This window comes from Dipodomys ordii, unplaced genomic scaffold, assembly GCF_000151885.1.
Source record: "Dipodomys ordii isolate 6190 unplaced genomic scaffold, Dord_2.0 Scaffold95, whole genome shotgun sequence".
Taxonomy (NCBI): domain Eukaryota; kingdom Metazoa; phylum Chordata; class Mammalia; order Rodentia; family Heteromyidae; genus Dipodomys; species Dipodomys ordii.
This window is the reverse complement of record NW_012267311.1, coordinates 2714195-2734847: the sequence shown is the minus strand read 5'-3', so window position 1 is coordinate 2734847 and position 20653 is coordinate 2714195. Positions and strand designations below refer to the sequence as shown.

At 50.6% G+C, this 20653-nt stretch overlaps 1 protein-coding gene across 1 annotated transcript; it reads left to right on the top strand.

Annotated features, from left to right (window-relative positions):
* Window positions 1-11922: 11922 nt before the first annotated feature.
* Aqp3 (aquaporin 3 (Gill blood group)) lies at window positions 11923-18107 on the top strand. Its single transcript, XM_013026706.1, has 6 exons — window positions 11923-12110; window positions 15005-15131; window positions 15608-15745; window positions 16092-16210; window positions 17128-17345; window positions 17435-18107. The coding sequence occupies exons 1-6, from the start codon at window positions 12003-12005 to the stop codon at window positions 17601-17603; spliced, it is 879 nt and encodes a 292-aa protein (XP_012882160.1). The 5' UTR covers window positions 11923-12002; the 3' UTR covers window positions 17604-18107.
* The last annotated feature ends 2546 nt before the right edge of the window (window positions 18108-20653 follow it).

Here is a 20653-nt window from a genome sequence, read left to right as displayed (position 1 = left end):
AGCCACGGTGCCACTTCCAGTTGTTTGGAGATAAGTGTCATGGACTTTCCTGCCCAGGCTGGCCTCAAACTGTGATCCTCAGCTCTCAGCCTCTCCTGAGTAGCTAGGATCATTCTGTTTCTTATTACCCTTGTAGGCTCCTTCCAAAAGCAGTTCAGACGTAGTGGATGTGTGCCTGGGGTGGAGGCTGTGTCTAGTTCTTCTTGGCACAACAACCTGCCCTTCATTGTAGCTTCAGCCTTTAAGCTGGGACCCAGAGGAGGTATGGCTGTCCCTGAGAGTCAAGGCTCAGCAGTGGAGACCACACTGAAGGGGCACAATTCCCTCCTGTGTTGGCACTGCTGCCCCCAGGGTGGAGACAGTGGAAGAGGACACAGGACGGGAAGGCCTGGGTGGGTAAAGGAGTCAGGGGGTTCTGGAGGTCTTTAGTCCGGGAGAGAACAGAAAGCACTGAGTGCTGCCCCCAGCCTCTCAGTGTCCAAATCCCCCCAGCTCTGAGCAGCTAGCTGCCCATTCATTTTGCAAACTGCCCCACCCCACTGCAGCGGGGTTATAGAGGTAAATGAGACCCAAGTCCTGCACTCCAGGGCCCTAGGGAGGAGGGGATGCTGTCTCTTTCACTGTGGTCCACACCTCCTTTCTGGCAGCCGCTCCCTGCTCCTCTGTCTCTCCTAATCCTAGCTGTTTTTCTAGACTCAGCTCAAATAGTGCCCCTCCTAGGCCCTGCCCTGCCCCCCAGCCTGAGGTGCTTATTCCCTCCTGTGAACTGTGAAAGTAGCTACTCCTGCTGAGTTCACTGGGCAGGCACTGCAGTGTGAAACCTGTCTATTGTCTTGATTTCTCACTTACAATTAAATTGCCTAATTCTTCCCATGTTCCTTGTTTGTCTTCCCTTTTCGTATGGTTTTTACCTGGTCTCCCACGTATAAACCTCATGGAGGGTTCTGTAACATATATGTGGAATTTGGTCATATTGCCATACCAACTCGAAAGGAATTGTGGTATTCCATCCTCAAGTTGCTAGCCACACATGGGAACTCTGGTCTCCAGTGTCTCAAAATCTGTTGTTATTCATGGACTTCTTTTTCCCCCCACCATCATGGTATAGTTTGCCCAAGGTTGGAACAAGCATAGGGGATAAATTGATTGATAGAGTGATCTGGGGTCTGCATCTCTCTCTGTACTATGTATTCATTTATGTTCAAGCACAGTGTCCCAGGTTTTATTTGGGGCAAAAGAATTGTAACCTCATCTTGTGATGCCCTGTAATTCATTATCCACTAATTCATGATCCACAGTCGTCCTTGGCTCATTCCTTCTGCACAGCCTCTTGCAGGTCCTGGAGAAGGCTAGAGATTTCTACCCCATTTCAAACCATCTTGTTTCATCCCCAGGGCAGCTCTTTCACTAACCCAGTGTGGGAAGATGGAATCTGCCCTCAGGCAGAGCTTCAAGTGGCTTGAAGAGCTATGTAGACTGCAGTACCCATGCAGAGGATGGGATGTGGGCCTGGTACTTCCCTATTGTGGTCTTAGGCAGATTACTTCCTCTTGGACTCAAGTCTAAAAGAGGAGTGACATCTCAGGAACTCAAAATCCCCACCATCTTGTCCTATACTGTGTCCCTGCAGGGTTGAGGATAGCCCAGGCTTTAAAGTCCTTCAAGTGAAAGCTCCAAGCTGCTTTTTCCAGATTTTCTCTGGGAAGTAAATGAGGAAGAAAGCTCATGTCCAAGATGACTCTGCCTTGCCTCTTTGTTGGAGCCCAAGATGACTCTTGTCTGACCATTTAAGTTCCAGCACATTGGGGTACCAGAGTAGAGAGGTACTCAGGATGTGGTTAGAGTTTGGGAGGGAGCCTGGCAAGTCTCATGTGTCTTCTTGGTGGTGTCTGACTCTGGGTTTTTGTTTTTTTGGGTCCGGTCATGGGGCCTGAACTCGGCCTGGGCACTGTCCCTAGGCTCTTCAGCTCAAGGCTAGTGCTCTACCACTTGAGCCACAGCATCACTTCTGGCTTTTTTTGTCCTTATGTGGTGCTGAGGAATCCAACCCAGGGCCTCATGCATGCAAGGCAAGCGCTCTACCACTGAGCCACCTTCCCAGCCCTGACTCTGGGGTTTTGCCCTTAATTGCAGGCAGATCTAGATGGGATCTGAGGTGTGTGCTGGCATGTGCACATCAGTATGCACTAGTCCTTGTGTGGGCTTTGTGTGTGTGAGTGTTAGTACTAGGGCATGAACTCAGAGTTTGGGTACTGTCTCCTAGTTTTTTCACTCAAGGCTGGTACTCTACTAATTGACCCATAGTCTTCACGTTTAGTGTGTGTGTGTGTGTGTGTGTGTGTGTGTGTGTGTGTGTTGGTGATTAATTGGAGAAAAGAATTGCATGGACTTTCCTGTCCAGACTGGCTTCAAACTGGGATCCTCAGATCTTAGCCTCTTGAGTAGATAGGTTAATAGGTGCAGGTGTGAGCCACTGGTACCTGATTTTGTGTAGGTTTTTGCTTCTGTTCTAGTTAATGTGAGAAAGGGAAAGCATCTACTTTTGGAGACCAGGTCAGGAGACAAAGTTCTTGAGGAAGAAGTAGAAATCCTGGATTTTTTCCTACTGCTTTAAATAAAATGCTTTCTTTGGGAGAAGGGCCCTCGAATTTTCCCCCAGTTCTCACCTACTCTCTAGTTCAAGTTACTGAACCCAAAGGGTCCTTTCTTGCTGTACTATGGGCCACCTCCTCTCTACCTCTTGTTCCTCTGCTGGGTCCTCTGTCAGGTTCCCGTACAACAGGTTACCTTCAGTTCCTAACCTTTTAAGTCAGATTTGGGCAACTAACCTCCCTCTACCTGTCACCTCCTCTCTCCAACATCCGGTACTTAGGTTTATGAGTCACAGATTATCCAGGTGAGTGATAAGGGAGAGGGGAAGCCTGGGGCACATGAGTCACTCACTCTACCCTGTGCAGGAAAGGCCAGTCTACCATCCCCCTGCTTCAGAGAGGGAGAAGGAGACACCTCAGAATGACCCCAGGAACTAAGGGGAACCTAGACAAGAGGTGTTTTAAATCCAGAGAAATACTTCTTTCTCATTTCAGGTTCTAAAAGGGAGGGAAGATAATTTTTTGGTGGTGGTGTTGTGTTGGTTGTGGGGCTTGAATTGAGGGCCCATGCACTGTCCCTGAGGTTTTTTGTTGTTGTTTTTGTTGGGTCCGGTTGTGGGGCCTGAACTCTGGGCCTGGGCGCTGTCCCTCAGCTCTTCAGCTCAAGGCTAGCGCTCTACCACTTGGGCCACAGCACCACTTCCGGCTTTTTCTTTTTGCTTATGTGGTGCTAAAGAATCGAACCCAGGGCCTCATGCATGCAAGGCAAGCGCTCTACCACTGAGCCACCTTCCTAGCCCCTGTCCCTGAGTTCTTTTGCTCAAGGCTAGCACTCTACTTTGAGCCACAGTGCCACTTCCAGTGGTGGTCTTTCCCTGTTCTCCCTCCACACCCCCCCCCACACACAATCTTCCAACCTATGGGGTTCCCTTGGAGCTCTCCTCTCAGGACTAGAGATCCTCAGGAAGGCATTCTGAAGTCTGATCGCCTGCTGCACCACCTGTACCCTCTCCTGGATCCTTTCCTGTGACTTTTCTTCTTTGGGTGGATCACTGGAGGCTTCCCTATAATTAGCAGTCAGACTAGGCTGGGATGAGGGGAGAGCACACTGGGGCCCACATATACTCATCATCTTTCTGGCATGTCAGATTCAGAGCCCTCTGTTCAATCTCCATCTGTGTCCCCTGCCCTTAGACCACAGGTCCTTCCCAGAGCTGGTCCCAGGCCCTACTTCAGCTTCTATCCAGCTTCAACTTCAGTTTTTTCACCATCTGCTTTTTTCACTCTGCTTCCTAAATCCTGAGTTTATACCCCCCTCCCTCCCTCCATCCATTGCCCTACATCTGGTCTCCTATTACCTTTCTATGGCCTCCTAGCTTTAGGTCTGATTCAATCCATCCAGTCAACAGCTATACTATTCAGAGCTCCCATTAGCCACGATCCCAGTGAGAGGACATTTGACAACTCAGAACTCCAATGTCAAATTGGATTGACTGAAGTGATAGGTGGGGTAATGACTCTGTTCCTTGGCTTACTTGTCCCAACCTCCAGTTGCAGCAGTGTCTGTGAGAGCCTGGGGCTTAGAGCAGCACAGTTCAAATATCTCTTGCCTTGTGGATAAGGTCCAGGCCCTTAGTATTAGAACCCAAGCACTTACCAGTCCACACATCTTCCCTAGACCCTTGACTGCTTTTGTCTTTATGCTCAAGTATGAGCCAGCAGTCTTTCACTAGAAAACTATATAGACCTGCGCCCTGGAAGCGTGTGCGCACGCGCACACACACACACACACACACACGAGTACACACGCACACACAAAGCTAAGCATGCTCCTGGAGGTGCGGGAGTATTCACATGTGAAAAAATGTGGCTCTGGTTAGAGTTGGCTTTTCTCAAGAATGTTTGGGGCTGGGAAGGTGGCTCAGTGGTAGAGCGCTTGCCTTGCATACATGAGACCCTGGGTTTGATTCCTCTGCACCACATAAGCAGAAAAAAGCTGGAAGTGGCGCTGTGGCTCAAGTGATAGAGCGCTAGGCTAGAGCTGAAGAGCTCAGGGACAGTGCCCAGGCCCAGAGTTGAGGCCCCATGACTGAAAAACAAAAGAAAAAAAGAAAAAGAATGTTTGCTGCAATGGTGACTGTGTAGCTTGGTGTTCAAAACATAAAACTTTTATTTATTTATTTTTGTTGGTCATGGGGCTTAATCTCTGTGCCTGGGTACTGTCTTTGAGCTGTAGCTAGGATTACAGGCGTGAGCACTGTAAACGGCAGGCACATAAAACGTTTTTTGTGTGTGCCAGTACTGGGGTTTGAACTTAAAGTCTTCTTCTGCTGCTGCTGCTGTGTGTATGTGTGTGTGTGTGCGCGTGCATGCACAGGTGTTGGGGCTGGAACTCAGGGTGTGGACACTGTCCTTTAGCTTTTTCACTCAAGGCTAGGGCTCTACCACTTCAGCCACAGCTTTTTTTGTGGTTAATTTGAGATAAGTGTCTCATCCTATCTGAGCTGACTTTTAACTGAGCTCCTCAGATCTGAGTCTCCTGAGCAGCAAGGACTCTAGGCATGAGCCATCAGCATCCAGTTCTAAAACATGCCTAAATCTTGTTCGAAGCCCTAGAAGTGCTTCCAATAGAAGACATCACTATGTGAAGATATGGACTCTTGGGTGGTTGCCACCAGGTTGGTCAGTGTCTAATCTTGGCACTTAAATTCTGGGTCTGCCAGAGAGACCTCTGTCCTTAGCCACTTATTTCCCAAGATTCTGGGTTCTGGATGGGGGGGGGAGGGGATTAGGAGGGAGCAAAAGTGAGAGAAAAATGAGGGAGGGGGTAACAAGTTTGGCAACAAATGTACTCACTACTTTATAGAACTGTAAACCCTCTGTACCTCACCTTGATGATAAAATGAAATTAAAAATAAAAATAGGTTCTAGGTCTTCTCCAGCAAGGGTCTTGGCCTCCATCCCATTTCTCTGCTGTGTCACTATGCCCTTCTGCTGTCCTATCCCCTCAAAGGCTACTGAAGGCAGCTCAGACCCCAGGGGTGCAGCTAAGGTCCCTATAATAAAAGTTAGAAGGTGGATTTTCTCAAGGTCCAACTGGATATTTGTGTGGAAGTGCCCAAGAGGGGTTCGCATTCATGGGCCTGTCTGGGTAACTGTTGGCGCAGGAGGAGGAGTTGCCCGCCAGGTCCCCAGTCTGGGGATGCTCATAATCAGATGAATCATCTTTACTCTTTACTCCTCATTCCAGTCTAGAGCTAGCCCTCCCCCTCCCCCACTGCCTGGAAGCAGAAATCATTTCCAACTGGGCCCTAAGATTGGGATAGCTGGAAAGATGGTTGAGCATGGAGGGGCTCAATAGCTTCTAAATGTTAGCTTTCTGTTGCCCAAATCTCAGATCTGTAGAGCTCCCTGGCCTCTTCTCCCATCCTCCCCCACCCCGTGGGGGTTTGAATCTCAGTTCAGAACTCAGCTAAATGACGCACGCAGGTTGCGTCTCTTTAAACCACAACTTGATCATCTCTGAAACTGGGAGAACACTCCCATGCCTGGATGTTATTTTTCAAAATGGGAAGAAGTGCTTCCTATCCTTGAAAATGAGCGTCTGTTTGGCTCTGCCCCTCCCCCACTCCCTCTAAGGCTCTGCAAGAGGTTGGGGGTTGCAGGGCTGGGAGGGGACTCTGGAGGAGTTGCTTTTGGTGTTCCCACCCGGCTCCCCACTTCTGACTCACTAACAGTAAAGTTCTCTTTTGCTAGTTCAGGCTGCTCTCATTCAGGCAGAAAAGGTTTTTTCTGGGAGGGGGGAGGGGAATGAAGGGTGTGCACTCTTCCCCCCACCCTTAAAGGCCCCAGCCAGCCCCTCTGGTCCAGCAGGCTGGAACTTGTATCCTTAGCCCTTCCCTAAGCTGAGAATCCACTCCTTCAGCTCTGACCTTAAAGGAGTCATGACCTCCCACAGAGGATGGGCTGTGCAGGCCCCTTCCCTGCCCAGGTGAGACAGAGGCCTTGCTCAAGATGTCATGGGAGGAGGTGGGACCTCCTCACCTGCCTCTTCCTGAAGCTCCTAGAGTGGCTGGCTCCTGGCCCGCATTCAGCCCTGGCTGTCCTTATCAATTGCAAGAGAAAGCCCAGAGAGCCCTGGGTGAACTGTGTGACTCAGAGGGTTGAGGCCTCAGTAAGCTGCCTCTTCTGTGAAGCCATGCCTTCTTCTGCCTTCCTCTCCAAGGGCTGCCAATCCCATGGATTACGAGGAGAATGATGCTCCCAGAGTTGTGGAGCAATGAGACCGACTCACTTGTGCCCCGGACTCGTGCCTGCCTCGCACTTCTGTGTGGGCATCCCTCTCCTCCCAAGTGACTCAGGAAAGGCTGGTAGGCCAGATGCTGGTGGCTCACGCCTGTAATCCTAGTTACTCAGGAGGCTGAGATCTGAAGATTGCAGTTCAAAGCCAGGCCAGGCAGGAAAGTCCAGACACTCTTATCTCTGATTCATCAGCAAAATGCAGGAAATGGAGCTGTCGCTCAAGTGGTAGAGTGCCAGCTTTGAGCGAAAAAGTTACGGGACAGTGCCCAAGCACTGAGTTCAAGCTTCAGTAGCAGAGCAGAAGAAGAAAAAGAAAAGAAAAGAGGGGCTGGGAATGTGGCTTAGTGGCAGAGTGCTTGCCTAGCATGCATGAAGCCCTGGATTTGATTCCTCAGTACCACATACACAGAAAAAGCCAGAAGTGCTGCTGTGGCTCAAGTGGTAGAGTGCTAGCCTTGAGCCTGGACAAAGCCCAGGCCCTGAGTTCAAAAAAAAAAAGAAAAAAAGAAAAGAGAAAAGAAAAGAACAGAACAGAAAAGAAAAGAACAGAAAAGAAAAAAGCTGATGAGACTAAGGACCCTTGGGGCTCTTTTTTTGGGGGGGGTCCGGTTGTGGGGCTTGAACTCGGCCTGGGCGCTGTCCCTCAGCTCTTCAGCTCAAGGCTAGCGCTCTACCACTTGAGCCACAGCGCCACTTCCGGCTTTTTTTCTTTTTGCTTATGTGGTGCTGAGGAATCGAACTCAGGGCCTCAGGCATGCAAGGCAAGCGCTCTACCACTGAGCCACCTTCCCAGCCCCTCTTGGGGCTCTTAAAAGGCAGTGTTTCTTTCCCTTTCTCCAGGCAGGCAGGGACCTGAAACATGAAGATGGACCTATCTGTACTTTCTCAGTCCCAACCCCAACCATCTCCAAAAGGGGCATATGTATGAGCCTGTGTGAACATTTGTGTACACCTCCTTATCGATATGAATGAGCTTGGTAGGAGTACATAGGGTCATGGTCCTGCAAGTTGGCCCTGATTAGAGGAATAGGGGAACAATGATACTGAAATCCAATTCTTGTTTTGCTTACTAAGCTATGTGTCTTGATGTGGAGCTGCATTGACTAGAAGGGGGTCACAAAGATGACAGTTGGTAAGCTGCTATTCCAGGATTATAGACCTAAAGTACATACATATATACATAAATACATGGATCACACACACATATATGTATCTGTATACTTTCCTGGAACTTTTTTTTTGGCCCTGGTACCGGAGCTTCAACTCAGGACCTGGCACTCCACAACTTGAGCTATAGTTCCACTTGGAGATTTTGGGTGGTTAATTGGAGATGAACATCTCAGGATTTTCCAGCCCAAGCTGACTCTAAATCACAATCCTCAGATCTCAGCCTCATGAGTAGCTAGGATTATCATCACCAGCCACCTGGTTTTTCCTATGTGAGCTAAGTACACACACATGTGTGTACAGGGACGCTCATAGACTGCCCCCAGTTTTCTCCCGTGCTCTGCTTCCCAGTCCCTGCTGCCAGCAGGCCTAGGATGGGGCAGGGAGAAAGGAGGGCTGCAGGCCTGAGTTCAGGATTTCCGGCCTGCTGTTGTCTTTGCAGGCCCACTTGATGGAATGAGGAATTGAGAAGCACACTCAGGGTGGGGAGCAGGGAAGGCAGCCTGGGCTGTTCCCCCAGTCTCATAACCTGTGGTTGGGGCTCTGGCACCAAGAGTCTAGGGTTGTCTCTGAGTCACAGGTTAGAAATACAGCTAGCAGGCAGGCAACTCAGTGATGGCTCTCTGATTCACCATGGGGCCTCCCAGCCCAGGAGGTAGGGGAGTCTAAGCCAAGGGCTATGAGAAGCTCCTGTATAATATATACATACATGATATATCATATATATTCATATGATAGCTATATGATATATAATGTGTTTATATACACACATATACAAGTATACATACCTACCTAGATATATGTGCCTATGGCCCTGCTCTCATGTGAATGAAATCATATAATAATAAAAAATTTTTATGTGTGAGTCCTAGGGCTTAACTCAGGGACTCAGCACTGTCTTGGAGCTCTTTTTTTTTTTTGGTTGGTTGGTCATGGGGCTTGAACTCTGGGCCTGGGCACTGTCCCTGAGCTCTTCAGTTCAAGGCTAATGCTCTACACTTGAGCCACAGCGCCACTTCCAGTTTTCTAGTGGTTAATTGGAGATAAGAGTCTCACAGACTTTCCTGCCTAGGCTGGCTTTGAACCATGAGCCTCACAGCTGAGCCTCCAAAGTAGCTAGGATTACAGGCATGAGTCAACTGTGTCCAGCAAAATCCTGTAATTATCTAAGCAGAGTTTTGTCTATAGGCAAGCATGTGACTGCAAGCTATGTGGGGGTGGGGTATTTATGTGTATGTGTGTGCACATTTGCATGAGTGTGAGTCTACCCTATTACATCTCTCTGTGTGTGAACTGCCACTAAGACATTTCTCATTTCTGACAGCCATTTCTCAATGGAAAAGTCCTCAAGGCCCCTTAGCCTATCTGGATTAAGTCCCTCTCAAAAATGTGGTTTCTCTGTAATCCTAGCTACTCAGGAGGCTGAGATCTGAGGATCACGGTTCAAAGCCAGCCCGGGCAGGAAAGTCCATGAGACTCTTATCTCCAGTAAACCACTTGAAAACCAGAAGTGGAGCTGTGGCTCAAGTGGTAGAGCGCTTGCCTTGAGCTGAAGAGCCAAGGGACAGCGCCCAAGCCACACGACCGACCAAAAAAAACTAAACAAAAGGAAACAAAATGTGGCTTCTGCCAAGCACTAGTGGCTCACACCAGTCATCCAAGCTACTCAGGAGGCCGAGGATCATGGTTTGAAGCCAGCCTGGACAGGAAAGTCTGTGAGACATCTTATCTCCAACTAAACACCAAAAGGCCAGAAGTGGAGCTGTGGCTCAAGTGGTTGAGCACTAGTCTTGTGTAAAAAAGCTCAGGGGTAGTGCCAAAGGCCTGAGTTCAAGCCTCAGAACTGGCATGAAAAAACAAACAAACATGGTTTCTTTGGCCTCCCCTGGCAATACTGCTGTGGAGAACTGAGGTGAAGCCATGTTGTTTAGTCTCTGTAAAGCCCCGTGGGAGAAGGGCCCAACTTATCAAGCCTCAGTTTCCTGATTCTTCTTCTTCTGCTTCTTTTCCACCTCCTTCTTTTTCTCATTTTGGGCTATGGGTCAAATCTAGGGCCTTGTACCTCCTGCTCAATTGCCCGAGACAGAGTATGTAGTTCAGTGATGTAGCTTGTGATTAGCATGTTGTGAGAGCCTGGGTTCAATGCCCAGCACTGCAGAAGACTTAAAAAAAAGTAATAAAAGCCTGTAATCTTAGCAGGGGATGTTCCCTGCCAAGCACACCTATAATCCTACACTCAGGGGGCTGAGTCAGTAGGATTGAGAGTTACATACTGAGACCCTGACTCAAAAAAAGGGCTGGGAATGTGGCTTAGTGGCAGAGCGCTTGCCTAGCATGCATGAAGCCATGGGTTCCATTTCTCAGCTCCACATACACAGAAAAAGCCTAAACTGGTGCTGTGACTCAAATGGTAGAGTGCTAACCTTGAGCAAAAGAAGCTCAGGGACAGTGCCCAGGCCCTGAGTTCAAACTCTATGACTGGCAAAAGAAAAGTAGATAGCAAATTGTCCATGACCCTCTCCATATTTTGGGCAGCCAATTTCTTTTTAAAGACAGACTCCCTTTGGTCAGAAAATCAACAAAGTAGGAGAGGAGAAAGTTAAACACATCTGGAACTTAACTCTGCTGGCAAGATATAGAATGTGGCATGTCAGGACAACTGCATCTCAGCCTCTGGGGCATGTGAGCAGCACGGCCAGGTACACGTGTGAGAGTTCAGCCCAGCCATGAGGAATGCCCTGCAAGGATGATCAGCACCCAGGACCTGTGCCATGTGGGCACAGCTGTGGACATAGCAGACGAATGCATGGAGCATGCGACATGTTCTCACAGTACATGGAAAAGGGCCTGGGAACTCTGGAACTCAGCACACCTGTCATGTGAGCTTAACATGGGTCTGGACTGCAAGAGTATCTCTCCTCCGGGCCTCACAGCTTCCTTTCTTCTGCCTCCTGATTGAAGACCCACTGGGTCCTTGTGTGTGTGTGTGTGTACACACACACCAATACTGGGCTTGAACTCAAGCCTGGGCATTGTTCCTTAGCTTTTTCCTCTCAAGGCTCAAGGCTGGTGATCAATTACTTGAGCAGCAGCAACACTTCCCAGCTGTTTTTAGTTTTTAGGTTTTTTTTTTTTTTCTTCTTTTTTTCACTCATGGAACTCGGGCTATCCCTAGCTCTTTTTTATTTATTTATTTTGCCAGTCATGGTGCCTGAACTCTGGGCCTGGGTGCTGTCCCTCAGCTCTTCAGCTCAAGGCTAGTGCTCTACCACTTGAGCCACAGCACTACTTCCAGCTTTTTCTGCTTATGTGGTGCTGAGGAATCGAACCCAGGGCCTCATGCATGCAAGGCAAGTGCTCTACCACTGAGCCACCTTCCCAGCCCCATCCCTAGCTCTTTTGCTCAAGGCTAGCCCTCTACCACTCTACCACTTTGAGCTGCAGCTCTACTTCTGGTTTTCTGGTGGCTAATTAGTGATAAGAGTCTCGTTGGGGACTTCCTGCCTGGGCTGGCTTTGAACCATGATCCTCAGATCTCAGTCTCCTGAGTAGTTAGGATTACAGGCATGAACCACAGGCCCCTGCTCCTGGGCCGGGGGGGGGGGTAGTCCATTCTTTGGTAACTGTACTCTCTCCCGGCCAGCACCCAGTTCATGTCTGACCCCCCTGGCTCTCAGATCTCCACAACCCCCTCCTCTCAGCCCTCAGATGCCCCCCCTTCACCAACGTCCCTCCGCCAGCGTCCCCACGGGGCGCCTCTGGGGTAAGTGGTGGGTGTCGGCCTCTCCGCCCCCAGGGCGCAGCGGGCGGGCGGGGCGCAGCGCTCCCGCCCGGCCTCTTTCGCCGCCTATAAAAGGGCGCAGCTGCTGCGGGTCGGGGCCACCGCTGGCTGCTCCTGGCTGCTCACTCGCCCGCCCGACAGCGCCGCCGCCTGCCCTCGCCATGGGTCGACAGAAGGAGCTGGTGAACCGCTGTGGGGAGATGCTGCACATTCGCTACCGATTGCTCCGCCAGGCGCTGGCCGAGTGCCTGGGGACGCTCATCCTCGTGGTGAGTGCAGTAGCCCTTTTCCCGTCCCCCCACCCCGCCTCCATCCGTTTGCACCCCAATTCCTAGCTCATCCGAGGTGCGGTTGTTTCAAGACAGCTCTGACCCCCAACGGAGCTCCGAGGGTTCAGGGTCCAGCTTGCACCCCGCTGCTCCCAAACTATCCAAACTCCAGCCCCGACAGACAGCTCTGACTCCAGGAGTGACAGCTGTCCCCGCCACCCCCAGCCCTGTTCCTTTGCCCTCCAGCCGCAGGCTAGGGGAGAGGTCACCCCTGCAGTCCCCAGCCACCAACGTCTCCTGCTTTCTCCTTGGTCTACAGCCTCATCCATTCTCAGTACACCCGGCCCCAGGAGGCACAGAAGGCAGAACCAAATAGACCCCTATTAGGTTATTTGGGCCCCTGGATCTCTGGCTCCTAATGAATAATTAAGCTTCTGAGAGTCCAAAAGTTGCAGTGAAGCGAGGACAATTGGCCATGGTGGGGGCAGAGGGCGCAGGCCACATAGGCTGCAAATAACCCAGTAGGAAGAAAAGATTCTTGAAGATAGAAGGCTGGGGAAGGAAGTTGTCCCTCACACAGAGCCTGTTCCAACCACAGGGCTTGCACGCCCTCTCAAGTCACCCACACAGAAGGTGTCAGCTTCTTCCCAGAAGATCACTGGTTTTCTGAATTTCTTCACTTTCCTGCCTCAGTTTCTCCTGCCCTAGGCCCTCTGAGTGAGTGGCTTCTCTGCCTGGGTCTCTCCTGAATTCTAGTCACTCCTCGGCTACACCAGCTTCAGCCTGGATTCTTATGTGCCCCAGTGTGCTTCTTGGGTCTGACAGAGTCTGGGTTTCCTGTGCTAGTTTCTTTGATTTCTCAGTGGCTCATGAGGTCATACCTGGTCTCCTCTGCATTCAGTTGCTAGATTGCAGCGGGTGGATTATTTTCTGGGTTCCAGCCTCTGCCTGGGTAATACAGACCGGTCAGCCTCCTCTGGGGACTAGGAAGCTTAATGAGGGAGCTAGGAGGACTTGAAGAAGCCTACCATAAATGGAGGTGGTGGAGCAGGCGGGTTTAATGAGAGGAGGGTCCAGGCTTACCTCTGGCTTCATAGGACTAGTGGCCATATCAGTTGTTCCCTCTCCTTTCTCCTTCGTGCCAGAAAGGGAGTAGAGGGAGGTGTTTATCATGAGTCAAACTACCTTGTTTTGGAGCCTCCAGAAAAAGGGAGGCTGTCTTTCATGTTCATAAAAGAGCCTCCTCATCCCTTCCCCCAGGTCTAGGTTTGACCCCTCCCCCCAAATGAGCAATCAGTCCTCCCTTGGAGCCCCGGGATCATTTGGCTTATCTCAGACCACAAAAGGAAAGTGCTGGGTTTGTGGCTAAGGCTTTCAGGTGGATGAAGCGTCAGGTGTCAGTGAAAAGCAGAACCTTAAGGGCAGAAAGAACTGAAAGGACCGAGCCTGAGGGATCCCCTAGGGGAAGGCCCAGAGCTACCTTCTCACGTCCACACACCTCCATGTGTTGGGGGATGGGGGCCTGTAGCAGAGTTGGAGTTGGTTTTGGGGTGAGCGAAGCCCCTTTCTCTGAGTTACCTACCCTGGGGGTGGGCACTGACCAAGAACTAGGGGGTGGGGGTGGGGTGGAGAAGGAAGAGGAAGATTAGCCTTGAGGTGGTGAAACTGGCTCTGACAGCTTCTCCCTCCAAGGCCTCCTGGGATGGAGCCAAGTCTGGGCCTCAGGCAGGTAAAGAGACCTGCGTGGCCTTAGGCAGAGCGTCCCACACCTCCACGTGCCTGCTTCCCTGCCTACCTCCCCCTCTCATCTCTGACCTTTGTTCTCACCTGCATGAATACCTTTGGCCTGCATCACCACCTCTGGCTTCCCCATTATCTCTTGGTCTGAGAGATGATAATCAACATTCTTAACAACCCAGTACACCGCCACTGACCTATTAGAATGAATGGGACCCTTCGCACAGTTCCTTTGACGTACTTGCTGCGCCAGCACGTACCTTCAGTGAAGTGAGAGTGCAGATTCAGGGCTGGCCTGGAGCGCTTTGGTTGGTGCTGAGGGTTCAAAGCTCTTTACAGCTGGCGCAGAGTAATTTCCTATTTGAACAAGGCTAACAGATATATAGTCAGATCATTCTGGGCTTCCAACATCAGAATGCTCTGTTCTTTCCAATCCCCTCATCCCTGGAAGAACATTTAGCACTGATCTCCTCATTTTCTCTTCCCTGGGTTCCAGTCTGGGGCTAGTGAGAGGAGCCACTCCCATGATTGTTTTCAGGACCTCCAAATCTGAGTGGGAAATTTGGATCCCCTGAGGTCAGGGCAGTGGAGAGAGGAGACACTAGAAAAGGGACAGGTCCAATGTGAGATGCCAGGTGCTTTGACATCCTAGGATCAAAGGAATTGGATTCCACTTCATTTTGGCCTCTACTCATTCCCTCATGCCATCCTATTGCCCCCTCTCCCCTTCTTAGCCTCTTTTGGGGAAGCTAGGGCTGAGGGAGTGCGTCCCATCGCTGGGCTCCAAGCCTACATTGCCAGGGAAGAAGCTGTGCTACAATAAAAGCTGTCCATTTTCACCCCCCTCCCCCCGCTTTTCCTGAGCTTAAAGAAAAAATTGGAAGAACATGTTTGAACCATTTTCCAGGCTCTTAGACATAGACCTGTTTCCAGTCCCTCCCATAGTGCTGGGGTAGATTACAGTGGGACAGAAAGCATGTCTCCTATTTCTGGGGTGTGGAGTTGCAGCTGAAGGGATTTGGGTTGGATTCCAGGAAGGACCTCTAGGCCTCTTGGTAGTGGCACGTGAGGTTGTTGGCTTCACTCCTTCCCTCTGGGAAGCTGTAGGCCCTCAGTAAGGCTTCACCCTCTCTGCCTTGTTCTGTTTCTTGACACAGATGTTTGGCTGTGGCTCTGTGGCCCAGGTGGTTCTCAGCCGAGGCACTCACGGTGGTTTCCTCACCATCAATCTGGCCTTTGGTTTTGCTGTCACCCTGGGCATCCTGGTAGCTGGCCAGGTCTCTGGTAAGACTTGAATCCCACTCTCAGTCCAGGTCCCTCAACATTGAGGAAGATGGTGGGAGGGGGTGTATTCCCAAGGATGGGGCATAGCCATGGCCTCAGCCCTGGGCTCTTGGGAGAGGAGGAGGCAGAAGAGACTTGACCCTTAAAACCTTCAACTCTCAGGCTGGGAAGGTGGCTCAGTGGTAGAGCGCTTGCCTTGCATGCCTGAGGCCCTGGGTTCAATTCCTCAGCACCACATAAGCAAAAAGAAAAAAAGCCGAAGTGGTGCTGTGGCTCAAGTGGTAGAGTGCTAGCCTTGAGCTGAAGAACTGAGGGACAGCGCCCAGGCCCAGAGTTCAGGCCCACGACTAACTAAATAAAAAAAAAAAAAAATGAAATCTATCTTGCTGGGGCCAGAGAGGAGAAATACATAGGCCACCCTTGCCTCAGCACTGTGGTAGGCTATGGATAATAGATCCTATCTCTTCTCTGTCCAGGGGCCCACCTGAACCCAGCTGTGACCTTTGCCATGTGCTTCTTGGCACGGGAGCCTTGGATCAAGCTGCCCATCTATGCCCTGGCTCAGACACTGGGTGCCTTCCTTGGTGCGGGGATCATTTTTGGACTATACTATGGTAAGCATTCTGCACTCCAGCCTCCACTGCCCTCTATTGCCCCCTCCTTCAGCTCAGGACCTGTTGGCATCAGGCCTTGTGATGACAAACAGCTGGGGCCTGCCCAGGCCCAGAGCTCATGACTCATTCATTCATGCTCAGGCTCAAGGTTTGGGGCACAATGGGAGAGAAACAAGTTGAGCAACATCATCAGTCTCAGGCCCTCCACCCCACTCTACCTGGCCTTCTCTGTGCCCCAGAGTAATATAGCAATTTCTGCTCATTGTGACCCTTGGGAGAGTGGAGAAGACCTAGCTGGAGATGGGGAGGCCTCAGACTTCACTTATTCTGTCTGATCTGTCACCAGATGCAATTTGGAACTTTGCCGACAATGTGCTTGTAGTTTCGGGCCCCAATGGCACAGCTGGCATTTTTGCCACCTACCCCTCTGGACACTTGGACATGGTCAATGGCTTCTTTGATCAGGTATGGTCTGGGATGTGTGTGTAAGGGGGAACAAGTGAGCTTGGTTGTTCATAGACTGGGTGGGAAACAGGACTCTGGATTTCTCAATTTGTGGGGACCCCCAGTCTCAGGACATGGTGGTGGGTCCTTATAAAACATACAGCTTCCACGGGGCGCCGGTGGCTCATACCTGGACAGGAAAGTCCATGAGACTCTTATCTCCAGTAAACCACTAGAAAACTGGAAGTGGTGTTGTGGCTCAAGTGGTAGAGCGCTCGCCTTGAGCTGAAGAGCTGAGGGATAGCGCCCAAGCCCAGAGTTTCCCCGACCGACCAAAAAACAAAACAAAACAACATACAGCTTCCACTGGGCACCAGTGGCTCACACCTATAATCCTAGCTACTCAGGAGGTTGAGATCTGAGGATCACGGTTCAGAGCCAGCCAGGACAGGAAAGTCCGTGAGACTCTTATCTCCAGTTAACCACCAGAAAACCAGAAGTGGTGCTGTGGCTCAAAGTGGTAGAGTGCTAGCCTTGAGCTGAAGAGCCTCAGGGTCAGGCCCCAGCTCCATGACCAACAAAACAAAAACAAACATACAGCTTCCCACTGAATTATTATTATTATATTTGTCCATTGTGAGCCTTGAACTCAGAGCCTGGGAGCTGTCCCTGAGTTTTTTTGCTCAAGTCTAGCACTCTACCACTTTGAGCCACAGTGCCACTTCAGGTTTTCTGGTGGTTAGTGGGAGATAAGAGTGTCATGAACTTTCCTGCTTGGGCTGGCTTTGAACCAAGATCCTCAGATCTTAGCCTCCTGAGTAGCTAGGATTATAGGCATGAGCCACTGGCACCTGGTTAAGACTGCAGGGCAGGGGACCATCGGGATGAGAGGGTGGGGAGGGGGAGCTGCTGCTCATTCTGTTTTTGTCACTCCCTAGTTCATCGGCACAGCCGCTCTCATTGTGTGTGTGCTGGCCATTGTTGACCCATACAACAACCCTGTGCCCCGTGGCCTGGAAGCCTTCACAGTAGGCCTTGTAGTGTTGGTCATTGGCACCTCCATGGGCTTCAACTCTGGCTATGCTGTCAACCCTGCCCGGGACTTTGGCCCCCGCCTTTTTACTGCCCTAGCTGGATGGGGTTCGGAAGTCTTCACGTGAGTACAGTGTTTACCTGGCTTGTTCTGCCGGCCCCTCTTTTGCCCTGCCCCACCTGCTCCAAATGACATGTGTCTTTATTCCCCAGGACCGGCCGGCACTGGTGGTGGGTGCCCATTGTCTCGCCACTCCTGGGCTCCATTGCAGGTGTCTTTGTGTACCAGCTCATGATTGGTTGCCATCTGGAGCAGCCCCCACCAGCCGCTGAGGAAGAGAATGTGAAGTTGGCCCATGTGAAGCACAAGGAACAGATCTGAGTGGGCTGTGTCCATCCCTCCAAAGGCCCCCTCCCCTGAGCATGCAGTGATGGGGCGGGGGTCCCCTCATGAGTCCCTTCACAGGCTAAGAAGCTCTCTGCCTACCCTATCCCCTCTGGAGGGCCCCTTCTAGGATTTCCCTGGACTCTGCCCCATAGGACCTTAGATCACCACTGTGAGTCTGGGTGGGAAGAGAGTAGGGCCAGACTTGGTTTTGTCTCCTAAAGGGAAAGAATAAGTAGCAGTGGTGTGTGTGTGTGTGTGTGTGTGTGTGTGTGTGTGTGTGTACATTCATATGAGTGGTTTCCCAGATATTCAGGGCAAGGGACAAAGCATTTAGAAAGGAGCTAGCAGTTTAAGCACTCCACAAGGAAGAAGGCAATGTATCAACCTGAGGGAAGAAAGAGCCAAGGTGTGTATGTTCCAGGGCTCTATGTGGAGGAAGGTCCAGATCTGTGTGATTTTTTTTTTTTTTTTGGTTGGTCATGGGGCTTGAACTCTGGGCCTGGGTGCTGTCCCTCAACTCTTCAGCTCAAGGCAAACACTCTACCACTTGAGCCACAATGCCACTTCCAGTTTTCTGGTGGTTTATTGGAGATAAGAGTCTCATGGACTTTTCTGCCCGAGTTGGCTCCGAACCACAATCTTCAGATCTCAGCCTCCTGAGTAGTTAGGATTATAGGTGTAAGCCACCGGCACCCAGCTCACCTGTGCGATTCATGAGTATGTCTGGGTCTGCCACTCCCCCCCCTCCAAATGGGGCTTTTCTAGGCTTTTGGGAGGTGAAACTGAGAGGAGAGAATCACAGTTCAGATCTGGGGCTCTTGGATCCCAGGGTAAAAGCTGTATAACATGTTTCTGTCATGTCGTCTTGTTGTGTGCATGTGTACATGCGTGCATGTATGTGTGTGTGTGTGCAATCCAGGTAATAAGTTTCATGTTTGCTTTTGTTTATTTTGTTTTTTAAAAATATATATAGCTGATGTTACAATCTTAGGGATGGGGGTTGGGAGACTCCTCTTTGAAGAGGTCTTCATTCCTTTAATCCTCCTCAAGAATATACTTTTTTGCCTTTTTTTATATAAAATAAAACATCTGCCTAAAAGTTTCAAGTGTGCACATATCTTTCTTGTTCTGCTATTTTTCTGGAGTCAGTTAAGGAGCTTCGTTGTATCTGGCTACAAATTCCCAGGTGCCCAGCTAGATATCTAATCTTCCAGCACCCATCCTTCTGGACTTCTTCTTAGTTCCTGTAGCTACCATCACCCCAGGAAGACAGGCTGGAGCCCCATGGTGGTGGAGAAGAACCTTCTAGGCACAGATGCCCAGAAAAGAAGTGAGGGGGTGAATTCCCTATGGTGGGAGATCTGTGGACCCCGAGGGACTTGTATTGTCCTCTGCAGCCTCTGCCTCCAGCCTGAGGTTGGCTATGATCCCTTTAGCATTCAAGTGTGCATGCGATTCAGTCTGCACAATTGTCAGAGGGCGCCTTGGGGCCTTTTCTTGGCCAGTTCTGGGGCTTGAACTCAGGGTGGCCTGGGCACTGTCCTCGAGCTTCATTTACTCAAAACTAGCACTCTGCCACTTGAGCCACAGCATCACTTCTGGCTTTTTCTGTGTATGTGGTACTCAGGAATGGAACTCAGGGTTTCATGTATGCTGGGCAAGCGCTATACCACTAAACCACATTCCCAGCCCACACCTGGGGCTCTTTTAGGGTACCTACCACATAGAGACAGTGAAAAGCTCTTCATCAACATCTTTTTTTTTTTTTTGGTCCAGTCATGGGGCCTGAACTCTGGGCCTGGGCACTGTCCCTCAGCTCTTCAGCTCAAGGCTAGCACTCTACCACTTGAGCCACAGCACCACTTCCGGCTTTTTTCTTTTTGCTTATGTGGTGCTGGGGAATCGAACCCAGGGCCTCAAGCATGCAAGGCAAGCACTCTACCACTGAGCCATCTTCCCAGCCCTCTTCATCAACATCTACATTCTTTAGGACCTGCCCTTGTCTCTGACTCTCCCTTTGTAATGCCATCTACCCTATCCCAGCCTTCTTTATGTGCCCCTGGGTTTTGGCCTTCTCTCACATTTTTCTATTAGAATCCTGATCTGCCTAATACCTTCTCCTCGAAAGTAAGTCTTCCCTAAATCTTTGAGTGTGTGTGTTTGTGTGTGTGTGTGTGTGTGTGTGTGTGTGTTTGTGCATGCACGTGCGCACGTGTGTGTGTGCATGCCAGTCCTGGGGCTGGAAAATCTAAACCTGAGCACTGTCCCTGAGCTTTATTTTTTTCCTCACTCAAGGCCAGTGCTCTACCAGTTGAGCCACAGCTCCACTTCCAGCTTTTTGGTAGTTAGAGATGAGTCTCACAGACTTTGCTGCCCAGGCTGGCTTCAAACCATGATCCTCACATCTCAACCTCCTGAGAAGCTAGGATGACAGGTGTGAGCTACTGGCTCTTCTCTAAATCTTGTACCATCTTCTACGGTCACTGGCCCAAGCCCGGAAACCACTGTGGTATATGCCCCTGGCCTTCCTCTGCTTTGCTTCTTGAGTCAGGCATGTCTGTGCCCGGGCACCACGGGTGGTGGTAAGTACTGTCACCCAGAACACAAGGGCCTCACCATACCTGAGCCCAGAAGCTCTTCTCATTTCCACTTAAAAAAAAATCTTTATGCATCTGACTTAAGTTTCACCAGGCATACAATTGAAGGCATAGCTTCCCAAGCTCTCTTTCAGAGTTAACCCCATGAGACCCAGAAAAATCTCAAGTTCACAGGTTTATACTTTCTAGAGACCAAGCCTGCTCTTATTGCCCAGCCCCTTCACAGAGGATCATGACCATGACCATGACTCAGAGAGGGTGGGTGGCAAATACAGAGTCACACAGCCAGAACAAAGACCAGGGAAGCAGAGGTGGGATATGGGGTGGGGGGAGGTTAGATATAGAAATTCTCCCCCTTCCTGGTCCCCAGCTCTTAAGAGGTGTGTCTGGAATGCTGGAGGGACCTGAGCCAGAGGGAGTGTCCTGTACCTGACCCTGAGGGAATTT